This window comes from Triturus cristatus, chromosome 4_1 (genome assembly GCF_964204655.1).
Source record: "Triturus cristatus chromosome 4_1, aTriCri1.1, whole genome shotgun sequence".
NCBI lineage: Eukaryota > Metazoa > Chordata > Amphibia > Caudata > Salamandridae > Triturus > Triturus cristatus.
The window spans coordinates 1,049,214,986-1,049,237,920 of NC_140585.1; the positions used below are offsets into that span (position 1 = coordinate 1,049,214,986).

General features: G+C 41.4%; 1 protein-coding gene across 11 annotated transcripts in view; it reads left to right on the top strand.

Annotated features, from left to right (window-relative positions):
* The window catches only part of MAGI2 (membrane associated guanylate kinase, WW and PDZ domain containing 2), a 2,464,469-nt gene that overhangs the window by 2,111,071 nt on the left and 330,463 nt on the right, over window positions 1–22,935 (top strand). For 9 of the 11 annotated variants that reach the window (XM_085654042.1, XM_085654039.1, XM_085654033.1 and 6 more), the window contains one exon: window positions 19,623–19,812. In XM_085654042.1, coding sequence (XP_085510168.1) covers window positions 19,623–19,812 — 190 coding nt within the window. The remainder of the gene's footprint in view (window positions 1–19,622; window positions 19,813–22,935) is intronic. The other 2 variants (XM_085654032.1, XM_085654037.1) reach the window with 1 other exon arrangement.

Sequence of the window (22,935 nt, forward strand, 5' to 3'; positions counted from 1 at the left end):
GAGTCTTCAATTACATTAGGAGTCAAATGTAATACTCAGGTAAGGTAGGCTGTAGATTCTTTCCTACCAATTTCACTTAATAAAAGTGAGTTTAATCTTCGACTGTTGCTTTCCCGCTGCCTTATAATGTGCCTTGGAAAAATTTTTTCCTAGCTTTATGATATCCATAAAGGAAACAAAATTATCAATTTGTTTTTTAAAAGCAGAAGGTGTCTGAGCGATTCGAATGACATCATCAACATATAAAAGAGCCACCAGAGGGTAATTCTTCATTTTAGACAACTCATAGCCATTCATTATGAGATAATCTTGCAACTTGTTAATATATAACAAAAATAAAATTGGTGCAAGCACGCAGCCCTGCCTCACACCTCTTTCCAAACTGAATTAGTCTGAACACTATCCCCCAGGACCATAACGAACAGAGGAAGAAAGGTCTTGATGAAGGGCTCTAAGGAAATGAATTCATTCAAGTTCCAGACCTAAGTCCCAAAGGGAAGCCCATAAAAATGATTGAGTAAACCAATCGAAAGCTGTGCTAAGGTCCAATAATGACAAACATAGAGCCCATTCTTGACCACAGTATATTTTGGGATTAGTAACGTAAGATTCTAGCTTTGCTCAATACTACATAAGCCTTTTCCAAACCCATGTTGGATGGGTGTAATGATGCCATCTCAAGATATGCTTCAAGACTATACTGTCCACTAGTTTAACAGTAGAATCCAATAAGGAGATGGGTTGATAGCATGCTAGGTTTTGTCTACTGCCCTTCCTAAATACTGGTACAAACAAGGCAGAAACGAAGCTTAGAGCAAAAGGCACAATTATGGACATTGGTGATAATAAGGGCCCAAAATTCCAGTCTTGCCCAAAGTAGATCCATCTGGACTCTATGTGGGCCCGGGGCCTTATTTCCAGGGCTCGACTTGATAGCTAAATGGACTTCTTCTAAAGAAAACATGATGGGTAATAGGCTTCTATAGGAACATACCTCACTAAGGGCCCGATGTAGGTAGATATGAAATACCGATTCCTAATTACCGAATTTTACCGATTCGGTATTTAGGAATCGGTATTTCATATGTAGCTAATAATTTGGTAAAAAATACCGAATCGGTAATATTCGTTATTACCGAATCGGTAATACCGATTCAGTAATAAGGAATCACCTTCCCTTTCATTCCTATGGGCCTGGAGGCCCATAGGAATGAATGGGAAGCCATTCACTATTACCGATTCGGTAAATACCAAATCGGTAATAGGGGGAGCATATTCAAGGGTGGCAGGGTGTCACATTGACACCCTGTTGCACCCCTGAATCGTGCATGTGTGCACATGTGGCGCACATACATGCCCTAAGGGCATGTATGTCTGCCACATGGCACCTTGAGAAAAGCAAATTATTGCTTTCTTAAAGGTATTCGATATTTACCACCAACTTGTAGTTGGTGGTAAATAACTAATACTGAATGCAAAAATACAGTCACTTGGGTGCCTCCTACATAGCTTTAAAGGATTCGGTATTTTACCGATTCCTTAAAATAAGGAATCGGTAAATTACCTAATCTTTAAAACCTGCCTCCTATATTAGAAAGGGCTAAATACCGGTCGGTAACGGGAAAATTACCGATTTTCGGCAGTTACCGGCCGGTATTTAGCTACCTACATATGGCCCTAAGAGAGTGTTCCATAAAAGAGTGCCCATAAATGCATTTGAAAAGTGACCCTCACCTATCGGCAGGGATGGTTGTACCTAATCCATCCAATTGTGTGATGAGGGGCTCGCCGGAATCAACAATCTTCCATAAGACCCCAATGTCCTGAGTGGAAGAAGCAATCACAAGTATATCCCAGGTATCCCTTTAAATTTCCTGCTTCCTATCTTTCAGGACTGATTTATATTCAGGGAGATGGCCATTCTGTCCCGGATTTCTTTTATTAAGGGCAGCCCTTAAGCATTTATTAGTGGCTCTGCAGACTTGTTAAAAAGCCTGCTATTACTTAAGATTCCATGAGCCATATTCGGAAATCTGCAGTTAATGTTCACGCAGTCCCCAGCAAAACTCTTGTTAGCAGAGCCAATTCAACCCATTCCCCTTACCAATAAGATATTATCCCAGCAGCTTATATCAAAATTGGTATATTTAGTGAGCCGGTGGCACACTTTATTTATTAGCTGGGAAGTAGTCCCAGGTATACAGGGACTCAGGGGAGGGACATTGCTAAGTATGACAACATAAGGGCAGACATCGTGTGGCAAATCAATGGTAACCCCTGGTTTCTTACTTGATTAAAGACTGCTGGTCTAATTACTCCCTTCGCGCTTGTGGGCACATACCCTAACTGGCTTCTAGGAGGAGTACCTAGTTGCTTTCCTATCCGTCGCTACAAATCAGGAGGCACTTTAATTGTATGTACCTCAAACACAGCAGCCTCACCAACTCCCCCTACACTTGGCATCACCAGGTGGGTGGGGCAACGAGAATGGGTGGAACTACTCTGTACATACCTATGTCTCTCCACCAAAGAAGTAATTTAACCACCTCCTTTTCCAATTATCCTCTACCTTCAGCTAGTGGAGTGATACAAGCCTCAATCATTGATCTCAGATTATCAAATAGCATATCCAAGTCAAAGCCCGAGCCCAATGGATATACCAATAGCACAAGAATCAGAATTTGACATTGACTGGTTTAGATTATTAACAATCGGAGACCGGATATAAGAAGGCAGCAATTAGTGCTAAGGTTTCTCATGTCTCACTTTCCTCTTTGTCTTAGCCAATGTCCTACAATCGGACCTATTTTCTGCAATCAGGATGCTAGCTCCCTGAGTTTTCAGACTTCATGCTGATGAAGGGACATTTTCAGAGGTACATTCCACTGCAGAAAGATCGAGACGATTGGAAGTGTACTCCAAATTGTCTCTTAAGGACATAGGGAGAGACTGTGTAATAGGAAGATCTGCTAAATCTAGAGACAAACGTGCCTCGGCTTGTTAGACCTGGCATCTTTTGATGTGGTTTCCTCTGTCTTTTTGCTTCTGACCTCCTGTTTTTGACTCTGTGCTCAATTTTGCCTTTGCTGGTTTTAGGACTCTGGGCACTTAACCACTGCTAACCAGTGCAGAGCTTGTGTGCACAGTTTTAGCTGCTATGATGACCTGGCAAGTGCCCCTCTTGCCAGGCCCAAACCTACCCTTTTACTACATGTAAGGTAGACCCTAGGTATCCCCATGGGCAAGGTGCAGTTTATAGGTAGGACATGGGGTTTTAAGTTTTACAAGTCCTGGTAGTGAAAAATTGCTAAAAAAGCTTTTCACTACAGCAAGGCCTATCTCTCCTATAGGTTAGCATTGGAGCTGCCTTGTAGCACTTTCCAAGTGTATCCTCTAATTGGGAACAGAAAGAAAATTGCAGTTTGGTGCCTCTGGACTCGTGATTTAAAAACTCATCTTTAAGTGAAGTTGGTTTTTAAATTGCAGGTCTGAAAATGCCACTTTTTGAATTGAATCTATATAGTAACTCAAAAAGGGAGCTAAGGTGTGCCCTACATATCCTGATGGTCCGTCGCCAGGCTGATGGGTCTGCCTGAGCTAGAGTGGTGGGAGGAGCTGACACTTGCACCTGAATAAGTTTGTGCCTGTCTCCACACAAAGAGCTGCAAACCACTCTGTAGTGTGTCTGGAGCCAGGGACAGGGACAGCAGGGTCTTCTGCAAACCCTTGGAGGTACAGGATATTAACACAGTATCATCCGTGATTAGTAGTGTGGGTATGGAAAGCCCTACCCCCAGCCTGTGGCTATCATGTAATAAATGAACCACCAAGTCATTAATATAGAGGGAGAAGAGGGAGAGGGCAAGAACACATACCTGTCACACCCCACACACAATGGGTATGCCATCTGTTATTTCTCCCCCGTTCCCCCAACTTACTTTTGCAATGGTCTTATCATGCAATCTGATCAAGATTGTCAGTAAGTGTGAATAAATTCCCCGTCTAGACAATGCAAGCCACCGTTGGCATCTTGGAACCAGGTTGAATTTGACTCTTAAATCGACAAAGACGATATAGAGGTGGTCACATACTTCCACCTTATTAAGTTTAGACAGAACACCTGGTCAACAGTGCTCACCTTTGTGGGAAACCCAGCTTGGTATGGGGAAAGGATCATCTTCTATACCATCCATTCATGAAGTCTGGATAAAATCTGATGACAAAAGACCTTTTGCAGGTTGTCAGTCAGGCTGATGGGCCTGTAGTTGCATAGGGAGCATTTATTACCCTTCTTAAAGATGGGAATTAATTCTGCTACAGTCCAAGATGGGGGATACCATCCCCTTTCAGTATCTTGCTAGAGAGGGCATTAACATATGGCTCCTATACACCAGGTTCTGAACGGTATAGATCACTAGGAACTCTATCAGCTCCAGGCGCCTTACCAGGGCTCAATGAATTAATAGTCAATTCAGTCTCATCCAAGGTGAATCTGGAAAATTTCTCTACTCTGGAGTCAATTATACAACTACCGCGGGTGGACAGAATGCAGCCACAGAGAAGTCTATCAAAGTAGGCCTTGCATACAAGCTAGTAAAACGATATATATCCATTGCTGAGGTTATACCACATGATCGATGGAACTGGTGGTGGCAGCATCGCAGTGAGAGAACATTTGCCAGAATAATCTCTGATCTTTACTTTTTAAGGCTTCAATCAGGGCCAACCAGCCAGAATCTATCGAACGTTGCTTGAAAGTTTTTATAATTTTTTTATGTATGGCATGATGTTGTCTAATTAAGTCTCGGTCACCTGCTTTAATTGTTCTAATCTGATGATTCTTAGCATATTGGCACTCACTCATGTACCATGAAGGAGCCTGGGTTGCCCTCTGCTTCTGGGCCTTTGGAGTTTGAGTTCACAAAGTATTTGGACCATTAAATAGGGTAGAGTGTAATTTGCTCAGATGAATTTCACTCAGGGGAATATTAACACTGTGTCTAAAATAAGCTGTAAAGCATAGTATAGTTTTGTGTGCGTGTCTCAGGGTTATCTTAGACCACTTCACCGCTTTCCTATCATTAGTGAGGGACAATGTAGATTCAGAATGTAAAATTTCTCTGCACTTCAGTTTAAACACTTTTTCATCTAATGACAAGACGTGGATTATGGTCACTATCTTCCGGTACGATAACTTCAAAGTTCAGGGCAAGATGCCAAATGTCAATATCTAGTAGGATATAATCTATTTTACTTTTGATGTTCCCTCTTGCAAAGGTGGTGGGGGGAGGTTGTCTGCCTCAATTCTACCATTACAGGCTCATAGAGCAAAGGTCGGGGTAAGTGCACCATGCCGGCCGAGTAATCGGTTTCCTGCCCGGGCGGTTACTCGACTGGCATGGTGCACTTTGTGGAGATTGACTCTTAGTTAGAGCAGCTTGGCTCGAATGGTGGGACCGTTTAATTAATGTTTTGGCCTGCCACGTAGACTTGCTCGTAGTCGGAGCAGCCTTGCTCAACTTGTGGACCAATTAACTCACACTTGGCACCTTGCTGCTGCTATATGTCACTTATTATCATGATTCAAGGGGAGTTTCTAATCACCATATATTTCTGTGGATAGGTTGCTTTGTCTCTCGTTTTTATGCAACTGTGCTTGGAGCATAAGCAAGTGGAGCCCACCCATTTCTGTGCTGTGGACTCGTCCGTAATAAATTTCATTACCAGAGTTTTCTATTGGGTGCTCTGGTATTCAATGTTGTTTGTTCTCATGATGACCATCATACGTTCACATGGTCAAAACGCCATGGATGCCTACATGTGGCCTTGATTGAAAAGGACGCATTTATCCTGAAGGAACGCGGCGGTAACAGTTGGACATGCTGGATCCACGCTAAATACTTCCGCTTTTGAAAACCCCTGAGGATGGCTCATTGAGTGACCCAAAATGCATTGGTTTGGTAAAAAGCATTTCGTTTGGCCATTATGATGGAATCATGAATTAATGACTGAATAAATGAAGGAAGAAACTTATGGAATAATAATAATTAACTCATGAAGAAACAAAAGATGAATGGACATTTAATTTGTGTTTGAGGATTATTGAATCAAGATAAGAAACGTTCTGTTTCAGCAAAATGTGCACACATCTAAGGGACTGGATCCGCTTGCCCCATACAGTTTTCGTACGTTGATGGGCACTGCCAGACACAGTGCAACAGATGTAGTAGCACAAAATTAATGAGGAAAACTCAGAATTAGTAGTGAAATTGGAGTGCACTGGAAATTAAACTGTGACCACCATACGTTAACATGATCAAAATGCCATGGACGCCTACATGTGGCCTTGATTGAAAAGGACGCATTTTTTGCTATGTTTTGTTTTTGTCGTGTCCAAACAATGTATATGTAACTTTCCTCAGCCACTATTCATGTTTACGCAGTGTATTGTTTTTATGGTTGTTTGTGTAACTTATTGAGCGCCACTGTTGTCGTTCTCATTGTCTTATTAAATTTTGTAAATTTTGGGGATTTGTGTAGGGATATCACTTGTTTGAAAATTTCTTGGAATTTTGTTATATATCTTTTTCTCTTTCTGTCATCATTTTTTTTTTATTTTCTGGTACTGATATTCCGTGTTTTACGTTACATGGCATATTCAACTTGAACCTTTGTTAGGATTCCAGTCCTGATTTAAACAATGGAAGATGGGCCACTGGCCCTCAATGTCAGGGCTGCTGTAACATTGCCATGTGGTTTTGTAGAATGGTCCTATGTTTGAAGTATACACTGCCCAATTTGTTTTGTTTTTCAAAACTATTGTCCATAAAACTGGAGTTTATTCTTGTAAACAAGTAGTCAATGATCCTGACATTCATAGAGTTTTCTCCTTGCGCATGGATGACATTGACCACCATGCCTTGCATAGTGTTACCTGGCAGGTAACTCTAGTGACAGTTTCCCAGCTCCAAGTATGGTAGGGTGACTTTTACTATGACCTGATGGCCTTCAGTTGAGAGGTGTCTGGCAAAAAAGACAGCTGGGGCACTACTCTTGGAAACATAGCACTTCCCAACTCAATATAGTGTAAGGAAATCCTGAGTTTGATGGCAAGGAAGGATCACTGACTTGCAGCAAAGCTCCTGTGTTGCCAAGCTCTAATGACCCCTTCAATTCCAACCAAGTGAATGGAAATGTGCAAAGCAACAATGTGATGCCAGTGACTGACTCTCTGCCCCAAATATGGCAACTGTGATGTGGCGGCCCTGTGATGGTTCAGCCAAAAACCTAGACTTACCCTAAATTTAAATAAGGTGGATTTACCACACATTTGACGTGGTGGGAGCGCCACCCATTTATGAGGTAGTCCCATATTCCCTAACTCGAAATTAGACCCTAAATGAATGGTGCCAAGTGACAGCAGGAAAAGGGAGCCGAGTGATTCCAGCAGTTAACTGACCACAGTAACAACAGATTTCAAGCTGGTCTTGCTCAGGGCTTTCGGCACTAAAACTGAGGGTAGTAGCAGGACCCAGAATTTTACCTATCTGACATAATAGTGCCGTCACTGGCCCCAGCATTCTCAGATGGAATTTTAACTTTCTTCTGGGAGACTATATTGGACTGTAAACCACTGGCCATGGTCAAGAGCTAGGCTATATCTGACCCTTGCTCCATTGCTTTCTCCTTGAAACGATGCGTAAGCCATGTAGATTTTCACCTTCCAATTGTTTTCAAATAGATTTAAATGCAAAGATTAATAAATCCTATACCATTATCCGCTATTACTATTGTGATATTGACAATTTTCTTCTTTTTGCAAAATGTTACTGTTTTATTTCTTGAACTTTGTTCAGCTTGGTGCTGCTTTCATACTTTATCTGCATCTTTCTCTGAAAAAAATCTATTGCTTTACACATTGTTCCCAGTAATACGCCTAGGATTTCTCATTGAAGCCTGTCCTTTGTTTCTTACTAATTGTGTAAATTAAATTTTTGGGAGCACAATTCTTGCTCTCCCCCTGTTAATACTTCAAATTGTAATACTGGCCCATATTTGGTAAGTGGATCTCTTTAAAGTTAGTCCAACTTTCTCGACAGTATTATTAGTGTTTAATAAGGTGTTGTTGAAGGATGTGCATCCACCATCATGGAGAGAGGTCCCCATCATTAAAATCTATGCAGAGAGTGTAGTGTCTTGTGAGTTATTGATGACAGGACTCTTTTGGTTGCTGATGGAGTCCATAGAACTATGACGTAAGTGATCAGGTGTGGTGAATAGAGTTTGATGTTTAGAAGGTTGAGTTTGCAGTTACACGCATTAGAATAAAGACATGTAATATTAAGCTCTGTGTGTGGTGTATTCATTTACGAGTACCCAGGCTTGGGAGCACACTACAACTGGTGACGAGATAGGTAGCTTGAAGATTGACAGTGGTCTCCCAGAGAGTTTGCCGTGGTCCAGCAAACATCTTGTGCGTGCCCTATGGGGCTCAGTAAAAATGAAAATAGACGTTTAGTGTATGTGGAGTCAAAGTGACATTCCAGCCACTGTGAAGCATTTGATAACGAAAGCCTCTCTGAGAAGTTTACTCATTGTTAGCCAGAAATGTGATACTTAGGCCTTGAAAGAGGTACTGTGCCACTATGCAACGCTGAGCTATAAATCATATGGAATGGTAACGCTAAAGGCGGAAATAACTAGGTACAGAGAAACGCTAGAAGCAGTGACAGATTGGGGGAGCGAAAGCGCCAGTAGCGAAAATAGTTGAATGCAGAATAGTGATAAAGGCAGTGAAAATCAGGATGAGAAATTATTAAGGCTTACCCAAAAGTTGACTAAAGAGAGCCATCATACCCGCGGTTGTGAATATGGAGCTGTTGATCCCCGAAGTGGACACCACCGAAAGTGCCAGGTGTGTTCTGCACAACTCCTTCAAGAGTTGACAAGCTCTGATAACCAAGCAAAAAGAACCTCTACCCATGCAGATTGGCCATAATGATCCTGAAGCAAGCACATCGAAGGATGTTCCTAAGATATGAATGGTGCAAGTGCAGGTTGGCAGCATAGACTCTCAACATCAATAAGTTCCACAACTGGTTATACGGCCGCCACTTTCCTAAAATCGCCACCTCCATTCAACACTGCTAAAAAGCAGAATATTGGTGACAGGTGGACTGCCTAGATGAAAACGTTTGATTATTTCATTGATGCACTGTAAGAAACCTACAACAAAAAGTTTGTCAAATACCTCAAGAACCTTGCTGGTTGAGGAGTAAAAGAGGTAATTAAGAAATTACAGCGAACTGACAAAGTCACATACTATCAAATCAAAGATGTGTTAAATTTCAAGTTCAATCAAATGCCGAATGTCGATTACAAAAGACATATTTCCAGTCAGGAAAGACTGAGAGCTGGTGATACAATCACTGAATTTGTTGAGAGACTTGATACACTCATCAAGCACTGTAAATTCCATGAATTCAATGGTGAAGAAGCTATACGTCTCTGAGTTATCGGCGGATGTCTGTCAGATTCATTGAGATGAATGCTGAGAGAAACCCTTTGTCTGGAGTGAGTTCTTAAGGCTGCCAGACCAGAGGACTGTGCTGATCAACACGCTGGCAATATGGAGGCCGAAGAATGAGTCAGTCATGAACTGAGAAGTAAGCAGAAACACAAAGTTGAGGGACACATATTGATGTGTCTAAATCAAAACAAACTGTGCTTTAATGTGGATTTTTGTTTCCACACGAAGGTAAATGTCCTTCATTGGATAAATATGCAAAGGCTGTGGGAAGGAGAACCATTTTTTAATGGTTTGCAAGACGAAGAAAAAGCTAAGTACTTTGCGACGAAAAAAAGTATATGGACGCCTGAACGTTCTAAAAGTGACAATCTATTAATGCCACAAGACCAAGTGGTAACATCTGCTGGGGCAAATTGACACTTAACAAAGTCAATCATCGTCTAAATCTAAGTCCAATAATTCTTCAGTTTCATTGTCAAGCGACAGTGAGGAAGACCGATGGGCGATGTTGATATTTACTGCAGAAAAATATGAACATGTTTGACTGGCCACATGCAGAGAAAAATACGAGTCGAAGAAAAGTCGATGAGCAAAATCACAAAAGTCATTTAAACATTGTTTGAAAATGCCACTAAAAATATATGGTAGCTCCATATCGACAGTGGTGCGTCAATAACGATATGGCAGAGGAAAAATGCAATGAACTGGCTCCATTGCCCTGTCTCACACCGTCAAAGACTAAAGTGTATACCTGGACTTCATCAATGCCATTAAAGAATCAAGGTTCGTTCTTAGCAACCATGACACACAAAAAGACAAAAGCACAAGCACCCATTTGTGTTCCTCAAGGTACTGCATCGAGTGCCTGTTGACTCAGATTCAATACTGCTGCTGATATGGGACTGATATCTGTGAACTACAGCATGAATGTTCATCACAAAATAGTAAGTCAGTTCCAGACGTTGTTTCATGGAATGGGAAAACTTAAGACTATGAAAGTGCAACTGCATATCTTACCTCTACACTCCTCTTCATCTTAAAGGTAATCCGGAAAGTTCACCCTTTTATTCCCTGAACACCCTGAAAACACTTGTGACAGCATTAGCCCTGTCCTGATTGGATTATGGCAATGCCCTGTAAGTGGGGATTTAAACGCAACACTTACTTAAGCAGCCGGGTCTTCAAAATGCGGCGGTCAGATTGCTGCTAGATATTCCTGGATTCTAGGCAGTCTCCCATGAACTGAGAATGCTACACTGGCTCCCAGTTGGAAAAAAAGATAACATTAAAATCTCAATGCTTAGCATTCAAGGCATTGCATGGGGATGGTCCTCATTACCTGAAGCAACACCTGATCCAGTATGCACCCTCCAGAAACCTAAGATCGTTACAGGGCAAACTTTTGCAGATCCCCAGATTCAAGAAAGCTCACTGGGGTGGAAGAAGTTTCATCCTGTTGACAGTTAAAACATGGAACTCGCCCCCAGCTAATATAAAAAACAGCCCAACATGTCACGTGGCTCTTAGGGACATTGTCATCTTCACTAAGTTAGCATGAGCACGTTGCAGCCTGCCTACTTTGCACACGTTACTACGCATCTTTATTTTTGCAATAATTTCTATGGCTGTTTTCACATGAGAACTCATCGCTGTGTTTACTCTCTGCACGTTCCTGGGATTTTGACTGAACATTATGTGCAAGGTCAAATAACAATGCTCCTTGTTATTTTGTTCTGGCCAGGCCTCAGGCTTTAGACAAAACATTTGAATGCAGATGTTGTTTGGACAAATGTACTTTGGTTGTTTTAGAATACATGAATAGGTAGCATACACTCGGAGAGGGACATTTCCAGGGAGAAGAGCGAGACAACACTTATGATGTAGATCTATCATCTATATGATAAGGTGTGGGGTCTGCTGACAAACCCCAGAGATCTTCTAATATATAATAATACTGCTTCTTAGCAAGGGCAGAGAGGTTAGGCTCTATTGTCTTCCCATGATGACATCTCCTTTCATGATTTATGGACTAGCACCTGGCACGTATACTGCAAGTTAGGGCATGTTAGTTAATATAAATATTTTAAACTGTTTCGTGTCTCTGTCAGATCCTTTTGTGGACAAGTAAAGGACTATGAGCGAAAGGGTGGGTCTTGTTACCACGATTCCTGTGAGATCTGGGAGGGTTGTGTTCAGGAGTGTCTAATCATTTGTTTCTCTGTGAGTGATTACGAGAGCAAGTGAGACACTATATGTAATTCGACATATCATATAACCAATCATGAATGCTTTCTATTACAGTGCTGACATATTATTTTTCAGAGCTACACAAACAGAAAATGACATAGGGGCATATGTATCAAAGGATACATTTGCGATTCTCAAATAGCGATTTTTAGATAATCGCTATTTGAGAATCGCAAAATGCTATGTATGTATGATTTGCAAATAATTTTGCAAATCCTACATATTCCTTAATTGCAAATCGCAAATTGCGATTCGCAATTAAGGAAAGCCTCCCCATTCATTCCTATGGGCCTAGAGGCTCATAGGAATGAATGGGAAGGCATTCTCAATTTGCGATTCTCAATTAGAGAATCAAAAATTGAGAATGCAATTTCAAGGGTGCCAGGGTGTCAAATGGACACCCTGTTGCACCCCTGAAATGTGCATGTGTGCACATGTGGCACACATACATGCCCAAAGGGCATGTATGTGCGCCACATGGCAGTTTGAAAAATGCCAAAAAGGAGAAATCGCACAACTTGGGTACTTTCTACATGGCATTTAAGGAATTGCAAATTTTGCGATTCCCTATTTTGCGAGGGCCTTTTGGGATGATACATCCCAAAAGGCTTATTGCCGTTCGCAGACAGGCCGATTCTGAGAATCGGCCTGTTTGCGAACGGGAAATGGGCTTCATACATATGCCCCATAGCTTTTACCCAAGTCTGTTGTTTGCTTGCTAATACAGGTATAACTTTTACAAAATTGTTGAAAAATGTGAGTTCCACAAAATAAAACTCAAATTCTTTGGTCAAATCTTTTCTGATGGGGGTATGACACTGGATCCAGCTAAAGTACAAGGTTTGTCAGCCACCAATCCCCAACAAGCTGTTGCCATGTTAAGTTAATTCCTTGGCATGGCCTGTTACAGTTCCTGAAACATACATGATTTTGCCAGAGTAAGTGCTCCTTAGGAAACTTAACAAACAAAAATGCTTCATTTTACTGGTTACATGATTATGAACAGGGTTTTAAGAAAATGAACCATGCAATTAAGAATGCCACTGAAAAGGCCTAATTTGATCCAAAACTTCATATAGAGGTTGTTGTTGATGCCAGCCTGGTCGGATTAGGCGCAATCCTTGTCCAACACAGTGGACACCCTAATGCTCTAAGGCATATTGTGGCATATGCAAGCAAAATGTTTTCACAAACTGAGCCTGACTATTCAAAACCAAAGATAGAATGATTAGAAGTGGTGTGGGCTTGTGAACATTTCCATGTATTCCTGTGTGGTAAACCTTTCACTCTTGTAATGGAACATCAATCATTGCCTACCATCTTTGAAAACCCAAAAGCCAAGATGACTCAAAGAATTGAATGTTGGAGTTTGTGACTACAGGAATATGACTACACTATCATGCACCAATCAGGGAAAGATTAAAACCTTGCTGACTAATTTTCATGAGTGCAAATACAGTGCCCTGTTGACCTTTCCAAAGCAGCTGAAGCCTACATTAACTTAATCATACAGTCCAATAGACCTGCTGTTATTTCATTAGATCAAATCATTGCTGCAGCAAACAAGGATAAGGACATGTTGTTGCTAAAGGAAATTTTTGCACATCAATCTTGAAAACAGCACATTCGACCTCTCACATGTGACAACGAATATCAAATGTTCAAAAATAGGAAAGATGAACCGTCCATTACTCAAAAAGGTATTGTGTTATGTGGGTAAAGAATTGTCATACCAGACAGTCTGTGACAACTAATAATTGAAGTTGCCCATGAAGGACATTGTGAAATTGTTGCGACAAAATGAGCTCTTGGAGATCCAGTTTGGTTTTCTTATCTTGACAAGAGAGTTGAAAGAGAGTTGAAGACCTGTCATTTGTGCAATTGCTTATTTCCCCAAACCAATTGAAATGTCTTGCGTATGTCTGACTTGCCAAAACAAGTATGGAAGAGAATCAATGCTGATTTCTTGGGTCCTCTTGATAATGGGCATCACCTGATGGTGGTCATTGATGAATACTCCTGTTTTCCATTGGTAGAAGATCTCTCATTGAACAATCACAAAAAAGTTATCAAGAGGTTAGATGGCATTTTTGCAACATGGGGTGTTCCTTCAATTTTAAAGTCTGACAATGGCTTACCATTCAACAGTTGAGAATACAGAGTTGAATCATCTCAATATGAAGCATCAGAAAAGCACACCTCTTTGGCCACAAGCAAATGGTGTTGTTGAATGCTTTATGAGCACACATAAAATGATCGTTCAGCGTGCTACATTGGAGAAGCTTGACCTGAAGTCCGCACTCCCTGCTGCTGTTTAAGCTTACCGGTCAGCTTCTCACTCAACGACAGGTGAAAGTCCTGAAATCTTGATGTTCGGGAGAGCCATGACTACCAAGGTCCCACAATGGAATATCTGTAACAGATGGTGGACTTCGTCAAACAGACTTCTGCCATAAGCAAAAGATGAAAGTATATGCCAACAAAAGCTGGTGTGCCAAATACATTAATTTCAATAAAGTAATTGAGTATTAGTGTGTTAGTGAGTATTAGTGTGACAACAGAGAGAATGTAATTCTGATGCTCCCTTTGAAGCTGAACCTTTCAAAGTTGTGACTAGCAAACAACACATGGCAACTGCTCACTGTCCTGGAAAGTCCATTACGTGAGATTCTTTGCACTTCAGGCATCTGCTGTATCATTCGCCAGTGGTGAGACTGCTTTGATTGAGACTGTAGAGAGCCCTGTGACTGCATCTGTCCCTACATCGCCAGTCAAGGACGCTTCTCTTCTCTCTCTTTCCAGCCTCAGAAGACACTATCTGGGCATTTGATCAGAGCTCAACAATGACTTATTGAAAAGTTGTAATGTGTATGTATATATATATATTCACTTAAAAAACCATAGGTTTCACACATGTTATATTTAGGTGGATATTTCACTCGTAAAAAACCAATGAAATTCCCCTGTTATAGTTAGTTCAGATAACTATAACTCGCGCGCCCGCAATCCTCTGCTCATGACGTCACATATTACATCACTCATGACATGGTCAGTGGCATCCCTCTTGACATCACTGATGACATCATCCTTGTGATAGAGTGGCGGTCGCGCGAGTTATAGTTATCTGAACTAACTATAACGGGGGAATTTCACTGGTTTTTTACGAGTGAAATATCCACCTAACTATAACATGTGTGAAACCTATGGTTTTGTAAGTGAATTTGCAAGGTTTTTTAAATGCTAATTCCTAACTATAACGTGTGTGAAACCTATGGTTTTTTCAGTGAATTTGTACGTTTTTTTAAATGCTAAGTTATGTGTGTATTATTATTTTTGTTATATATGTAATTTACAATAAACTACGTATTAAATTATTATTTTTTTTATGGTTTTTCACCGTGCGCGCACGGTGTCCGCGTTTTAAAAAAAAAAAATGTTAATGTTTTTTATTCTGCCTTCGGGGTCCTTCAGGGCCCCTCTGACAAAGGCTAGGGGGTCAGGAACTCTCTACCCTGCCCCCTTTTCACGTTCGCCACCTTCCTTTTCCACACTCGCACTGAAAACAAACAAAATGGCGGGCGACACTTCCTGATTTCGACCGATTCGAACGTTGACTGACATGTAACCACCAATCAGAATTACGCTCGTGCACGTTATGGTGCGCGCACGGTGCACGCACGGTGCGCGCACGGTGCGCGGCTATAGATATTTATGTGCTTTAACTGCAATTTTCTCAGGAACTACTGAACAGATTGACTCCATATATGCAAAAGGCACATCCCTGACCTGAGGACTACCTCTCTGCCAAATTTCAAGTAATTCTGTTCAGCCGTTCGGGCTGTACCTTCGACTAAAGTCCTATGGGAAAATGCATGGGGGAAACGTGTTTTGGGACCCCCCTTTTTTCTCGGCCCCCGCTTGACGAATCCCCCCGAGACTTTCAGGGTAAGAGCTGAGCGGAGCGCCCCATTAGTTTTGAAAATTTCGCGAAGTTTCGTCAACCGGCGCCAAAGTTATTAAAAATAGAATTTTGAGATTTCCTATGGAAACACGGTCCTAACTATAACTATCTACTGGCGACCGCCAGTAGATTATATATATATATATATATATATATATATATATATATATATATATATATATATATATATATACATATATATATATAGATATATAGATATATATATATATATATATATATCTGTAAAAGGTTTTTATTTTTTATTTAACAACGTAGAAATGTACTGTCATGTGCGTTAACGATGATGGAGCCCATTTGGTTCCTGGTGGACTCCGTAGAACTATGACCTAGGTGTTTGGGTGTGGTGAATAGAGCTCATGTATAGAACACTAAATTCTCAGTTACATGCCCAAGAATAAATATGTGTAAGACAAAGTTCCGTGTGTGGTGTATTCATTTAAGAGGACCCAGGCTGGGAAGGATGCTACAGAGAAAGCCATGTGGACCTTATATTCTACTAACCTATACTGTCCATGATTCCTACTTGAAATTCCACATCAGGTATTACTTGCCGAATTTCAAAATGAGTAGATAATGCTGCTCTACTTGCCTATAGTCAGGTGAGCTTCTAGAAGGTATTGCACTAGACGATCAATGTATGACATTCCAGATCCTTAGCTCTAAGTATGCAGCCAAGAAGATGGCTTCACTTTACATGACAGTCATTGTTCTAATACAGGATTTAATTTCCCTCGCTAGGAACGTTGTTGAATGGTTGCAAGGCTATGGTTTGTTTAGATGGGTCACTTAATCATAGTGTCGATGCACTGGTTTGGAAATAGCACACACAAGCAACACAGCCACTAAACTCAATTAACTAGATTTTTTTCTGCGACATGAGGGATTTGCCAGTGCTACATCCTGGCCTCTCTCCTGTTTAATATGTTTGTTAACAAACTGTCAAGTCTCCTATGGGAAGCAATCCCGCATGTTTTTTGGATATGTAGAATTCAAGCCTTAATGCAGCTTCTATTTGCTCTTCAAGATAATTGTATGGCTAAGATTTTGCTGGTAAATAACTTTAAATACAAGGAAATGATAGATAGCAGAAAAAAAGGATTATCAAGAGCATTTTGTACTAATTGGTATCACACTGCAGTCAGTGGGAGAATAGGATTACAGTGTTCCTAGACTAGCAGAAACTGGATTGAGGTCCCGGTATGTACCACCAGCATTGACTGCATGGACCAAGGGACTACAGGATTCGGATTTGAACTTTTATTCACAAATCTGAAAGACTCTGGTGGGAGAAATGCTCACCGTCTACTGGACTGATGCAGCTGTGTGAGTTGCATTTGCTGATAAAATGTGGAGCCACGGATCTTTAAAGACTCTAACAACAGCAAAGAGTACATTTGTATCTCGCATGTGCGCTCCCTGAATGACCCCAATTATAGTAAGGAAAGCAAAACTGAGCATATTGCTGCCCAGCTGGTGTGAATGCCCTTCGCTGCTAGTTGTACTTCACAAAAAACGTTGATTTACCAGCAAAGACTAAGGGAAGTTTGAGCCACGTGTCAGGTTCTAAAAATCAATGTCTTCCTTTATATCAAGGATTCCAGTTACTCCATCAGTCTCCAATATATTTGGGATCCGCTAAAAACACAAGTGAAAAGTGACTGTGAAAATAAAGCAGCTTTCCAGTGATGTCAGATGAGTCCTCAGCCGGTGCAGGGAGCATTCGTCAGACCCAAGAATATGCTTACAGTAAGACCGCTTCCCTCAAGCACTAGTCCACAGAATGCCCTCCCTGCGAATGACGAATGCTATAGCAGGTTGTATATGGCTCGATTAGCCTTAGCATTCTAAACAGCCTTCTGGGGGTATAGGGCTCAGAGCGCAGTTCATGTAAGTTCATCACATTTGTGACAGTAGCGTATACATCTTTGATTTTGCCCTGTGAAGCGAGACTGTGGCGGACTGGGATGCTGCCCTTCATAGGAGAAAGAGGAGTGTAAGGAACATGTTGTGACCTTTGTTTTTTGCGTCAACAGAAAACCCTGTAGTAGCAGCATGGTAACTCACTGTTTGTCACTGGTCTGGAAACTACCGCCTCGCTTGATAACTGGATCTCTTTGGAAGATTGATCCTGAAACTTTGGGTCAAAAATTGGGGCTGGGTATGTTTTAAGGAAATTAATGTAATAGTCTTGGCTAGATTATGCTCCCCGCGTATCTCATCTCAGTCGTCCCACAACCTCCATCTAAACGCAAAATTCAACCACGCAGCCTGTATTTAATTGTAGAAGGTTTGACATTCTGGGAGGATTCTCAGAAGCTTAATTGACTCTAGGCAAATTCAATTTAAGGCCTTATGTTGTTGTCACAAATGGATGGTGCCATCATTTATACAGACTTTACTAGCAAGATATATCCCAGAGCGCTCCCTCTACATGGAGTCTTTGTTTTAATTGACACTTCCTGGTTTTCGAGATCCAAATTAGGTGTAGCGTTTCTTATCTTTTACTGAGCTCTCTTCTTGGAATGCTCTGGGGCATATTCTCAAGCCCCTATATCACTTTTTCTGACGTTTCCGTGGCAATAGGGTCAGCACCTTATTCTCAAGGCAGCGTTAACCCACTTAACGTGGCTTTAAGCCACATTAAGTGGCTTAACGCTGCCTTCAGAATAAGGCCCCTTTCACACTAAATTTAGCGTGAAAGGGGCGTGCAGTGGGTGTTGCAGTGTGTGTTCCACCTCAACACCCATTGTGATCGACGCTACCACCTATTATCAAGGGTGGTGATAATAGGTAGCAGCGCCGAACTTAAGACCAGAAAAATCCTGGTCTTAGGTGGGCAAAATGAGGAGAAATATTTTATTTCTCCTCGTTTTTGCTTTTTCCTTGTGTGCTGCCTTGTGTAGCACACATAGAAAAAGCAAAATACCATGGTTTGTTCATGTACAGGAAGGTTTCCCTTCCTGTACATGAACAAACTTTTTCAAAAATGCCATTTTGTAACTTTAATGTGTGCTGCACGAAGCAGCACACACGAAAGTTACAAAATGGTATTTTAGGATTATGTGCAGGATGGGGTACCTTCCTGTACATAAACACCCCTCCCCTGCACACAGACATCCTTGCACTCTGGTGCAAGGATGTCTGCGTTGGCGCTAAGTCGTGAAACTGAGCGCCATCGCAGGGTGAAAAGCCAGGCTTCACCACACTCTTGAGAATAGGGTGCAGCCTCGCATTTCCGAAGTAGCGGTGAGAGGCGTTAAGCCAAGGAGGCTAACGCCGCGCTCCGCCACTTCCTTGAAAATATCCCCCTCTGTGTCTTCACCTGCCTAAAGTATAAAGAATGTAAAACTATGAAAACTTCAGGAGGGCATTGAAAACATCCTTATTTTGCTGATTTGCTACCACAACTTGTAGTTCCAGTGTAAGCATCAATATGTTTTCAGGCAATAGTACCGCACGTTATTTGTAGGTTCATTCATTCATACTTACTGAATTGTTCTTCATCATTTGGGTAGAAACTGGCCTGCTGTTTTTCATGAAGTTTTACATTTTGGTGTTTGCCAATTTAAATTTTTTTTTTTTACTATTGTATCTTGTATAAAAATGTTATTGTTATGACCGAAAAAAGACTAATGTACGAACGAACGAAATGTTTTTCTTACGTACTTTAGTAGCGTTTTTAAATTTTTCGTAATTGAGGAATTTGGTACGTATTATTCATGCACAACTAAAATACAGTTACCTTGCAAAACAATTTTTTTTAGAATGGCTGCTCTTTCAATGCTTTTAACAAGTACTAACTTCTATGAGCCATTTGTAGATTAAAAACAAAAAAATCATTTCACCTTTTATTCTCCGTCACAGATAACGGAAAGATGGGATAACCAAGGGAGCCCGCAAACAAGTTTATCTGCGCCGGCCATGACGCAAAACATCCCTTTCCCGCCAAACCTCCAACGGAGCTCCTACCCCGATTCCACAGAGGCCTTCGATCCGAGGAAACCGGACCCGTACGAGCTGTACGAGAAATCACGAGCTATCTATGAAAGTAGGCGTAAGTAAATTACCCTTTCGTCGGTGCACTGTGTGATTAGTGGTTAATAATAAGTAGCACTTTCACTGAAAGTGACAGGACTGACAAAATATTTGGACTTTGATATGTAAATGTAATTTAAAGTGGAATGGAAGTTTAATGCTAATTACTGAGACGCCTAGCACATTCTAGGATATTGACATCCTAAAATCAATCATGCTTCCCACGTGGAAGATTATAATGTTTTCATGCACCTTGGTTTCTGTGATCGAAAGCTGCTGTTAATATTTCCACCCTGTTAGTTTTATCAATCGTTTATTGTTTGGTTTGCTTACTACAACTGGTATTTGCATAGCAAAAAGCTTAGGAGAGACACACAGAAATGACTGACATGTTTGTGTGAAGGATACGCTCATAAAAAGCGACACATCAAACACTCACTTTAAATTTCAGATATTCATTCAGTGTGGTCAGGACCACGGGCATTACTACACCAATACCACGGGGGTTAGAGAGTGACGTCACATACCATTTCACGAGGATGTCATCACATCAGATGAAACCCCAAATGCACCTCAAGAAATGAGGACTCAGTCTTTGACCCTGATGACATCACAGAAAGGGGTTTCATTATTGGACCTCACACAAAAACTGTAAGTTACTTAACATATGAATAGGTGAGGCCTGATATGTGTGCTGGTGGAGACAGGCGGGGATCCGCCTGTGGAAACCTGACAGTTCCCCTGTCTCTAACTAGTGCAACTGGAAGGTCAGTTTGGCAGACAGGGTACTCAACCCAAGATGTGGCGGAGAGCCCTGCTGCCAAACTCTGAATAGCCCCCTGTGTTACTTGTGTGCATGTGCCACAATGCAAGAGGCCTGTTTCTGTTCTGTGTCTCCTTTGAGGGTGACACCACACAGTTTTAATTTCTTTTTTGTTCTTTACCTTTATGCATTTAAGCGTCTGCCTGTAAACTAACTGGTGGTTAGCTCTACATTTGGAAAGATTTTAATCTCTTTGCGGCAGACTGAACGACAGACTATCTCCATTGCAGCTGCTTGTCATTACTTGGCTGAAATGTTTAATGTTGTGTGTGTCATGAGGTCTTTACAACAGTACCACAGTCTGTCTCAGAATGTTTTTGGAGGTAAAATGGCCTGAGTAGCAGTGCTTAATTTGAGCCGGTGTTTATAGAGGCCCAAAACCAGCACTTCATTCTCCCCACTTGCACTTATGACAGTCCACCACATGGTGGCGATGGATGCCTATTTTTGACCTTAGTAGCTCAGCATGCTGTTTATTAAATATATCTTAAAAAGAATTAAAAGCAGCTTGTCCAGGCCATTCTGACAGCTTCAGGAGGCCTGGAATAGTCCAAATTGTTAGTCCTGTAGGAGTGTGCTGGTTAATATTTGTTGTACTGGCACTGACATTTGGAAGCGCTGGAAGGTTGGTGGGTGGGTCAAGCTTCAGTGGTTGTCCTGAAATATTCCTTGATTCCTGGCAGTTACCTTTTTACAAATAAGCCCTGCTGAGCAGTCATCTTTAGTCTGCACTGATCACAGCATCTCACTACCATGGAATCCATTAGATGTGATTCCTCCAAAGCATGGATGAACTGTGCGCCAAATGATGTCAAAAATGCTTGCTAGAGCTACCGGCCGCATCAGGAATGAAAGGCATCTCATAATGAAACCCCAGGAAACCCTTAAAATCTGCCTAGATCCCAGAGATGCATTGTTATCACATGAGAACCTCTACAATGCATGACATTTACTTTACCCTGTTTTTATTGCGGAATTATTGGTTGGTTTGCAAAGAACAGGTGTATGTACATTTTAGTGACCACTAAAGTAAACTAAAAGTGGCTAATCGGTTGACCTTCTTCCAGTAAGAAGAAAAGAACAATCCAAAGAAGGTGATGCCTTTGAAGAGGGTGTAACAAACAGTGTAATTGATAAGGTCATTTTCAGAAGATGACCTAGTGGGGGAGGGAGGTGAAGGAGCGCTGAACTTTAAACAGTGGTTATTAATTGCGGGCTGCACATATGGTTCACCATCTCAGTGTTTGGTGGAACAATCATATCTCTTTTTAATACTTAAGTGCTCGTAAATTTGACATACTTCCTCCAATCAGTATAATGGCATAGAAACATATAACCAAAGCTAGGTCCTAATTTAGAGTTCCGCAGATCGTTACTCCCGTCTACCATATCACAGGTGCCTTTGGATGTAATGCACTTGTAATACGGCGGACTGGATATTTGTCGCATTTGTGGTGGCGTAAACGGTCGCCTTACCCTAAATCAGGTTCTTAGTGATACAAAATGTATCTCCCTCAGAACGACAAAGGACTGAACCAACTTTGCTAGGATTCGAACCTGTACGGACTGGTTGCCCACATCTCTTTGCAGCTGATGTTTCACTCATAGAGCAATCATATTGGATGTAATGATGTAGCCTAACGGCTAGGGCGGTCGATCTCAAATATGGGGAAACGGGTTTGAGTCTCGGCAATGACGTTCAGCATCCTGTGATTCTGGGCCAATCTCTTAATCTCCCCATGCCTAACAAAAATGAATGTGTCCTTGTGTAATGCAACTGGTGCTCATGTAAAGCGCTCTGATACCTAATACCTTCAGGTCAAGTTCGCGCTATATAAGACTATGGAAAAAAAAGATAAATGACTACGAACAGGCAACGTTGTTTTTTTTAATAAATGCTTCTTCAAGGGCTATATTTCCGTATGTTTGACTTCGGTATTCCAGGGCCACTCTCTTTATGTGCTACACCAAGAGTCATCAAGGCTCAGAGATCAGAAGGTAGAAGGGCACATCCGGCACGTCATGAGTAGCAGCCAGGATTATCGCATCTCATTTCGAGCCTGTATTGTTATTCCTGATTTCTATGCATTGTCTGGAGCCATGTGATCACTCCTTTCTAATGGCTTACACGATCAATATACTCCTTCTGGGGAAATTAAGGCTATTAATATTATGTGATAACATTTCACCGTGCAACCATCCATGTCTCCTTCCACTGACTTTGCTGCTCCGCTGCTTCCCAGCCAACAAACACTCATTCTCATTGTCCTACTCTCAGACACTGTCCTTCATGTATCTGCTGAGCCTGCTGTTTCCAAT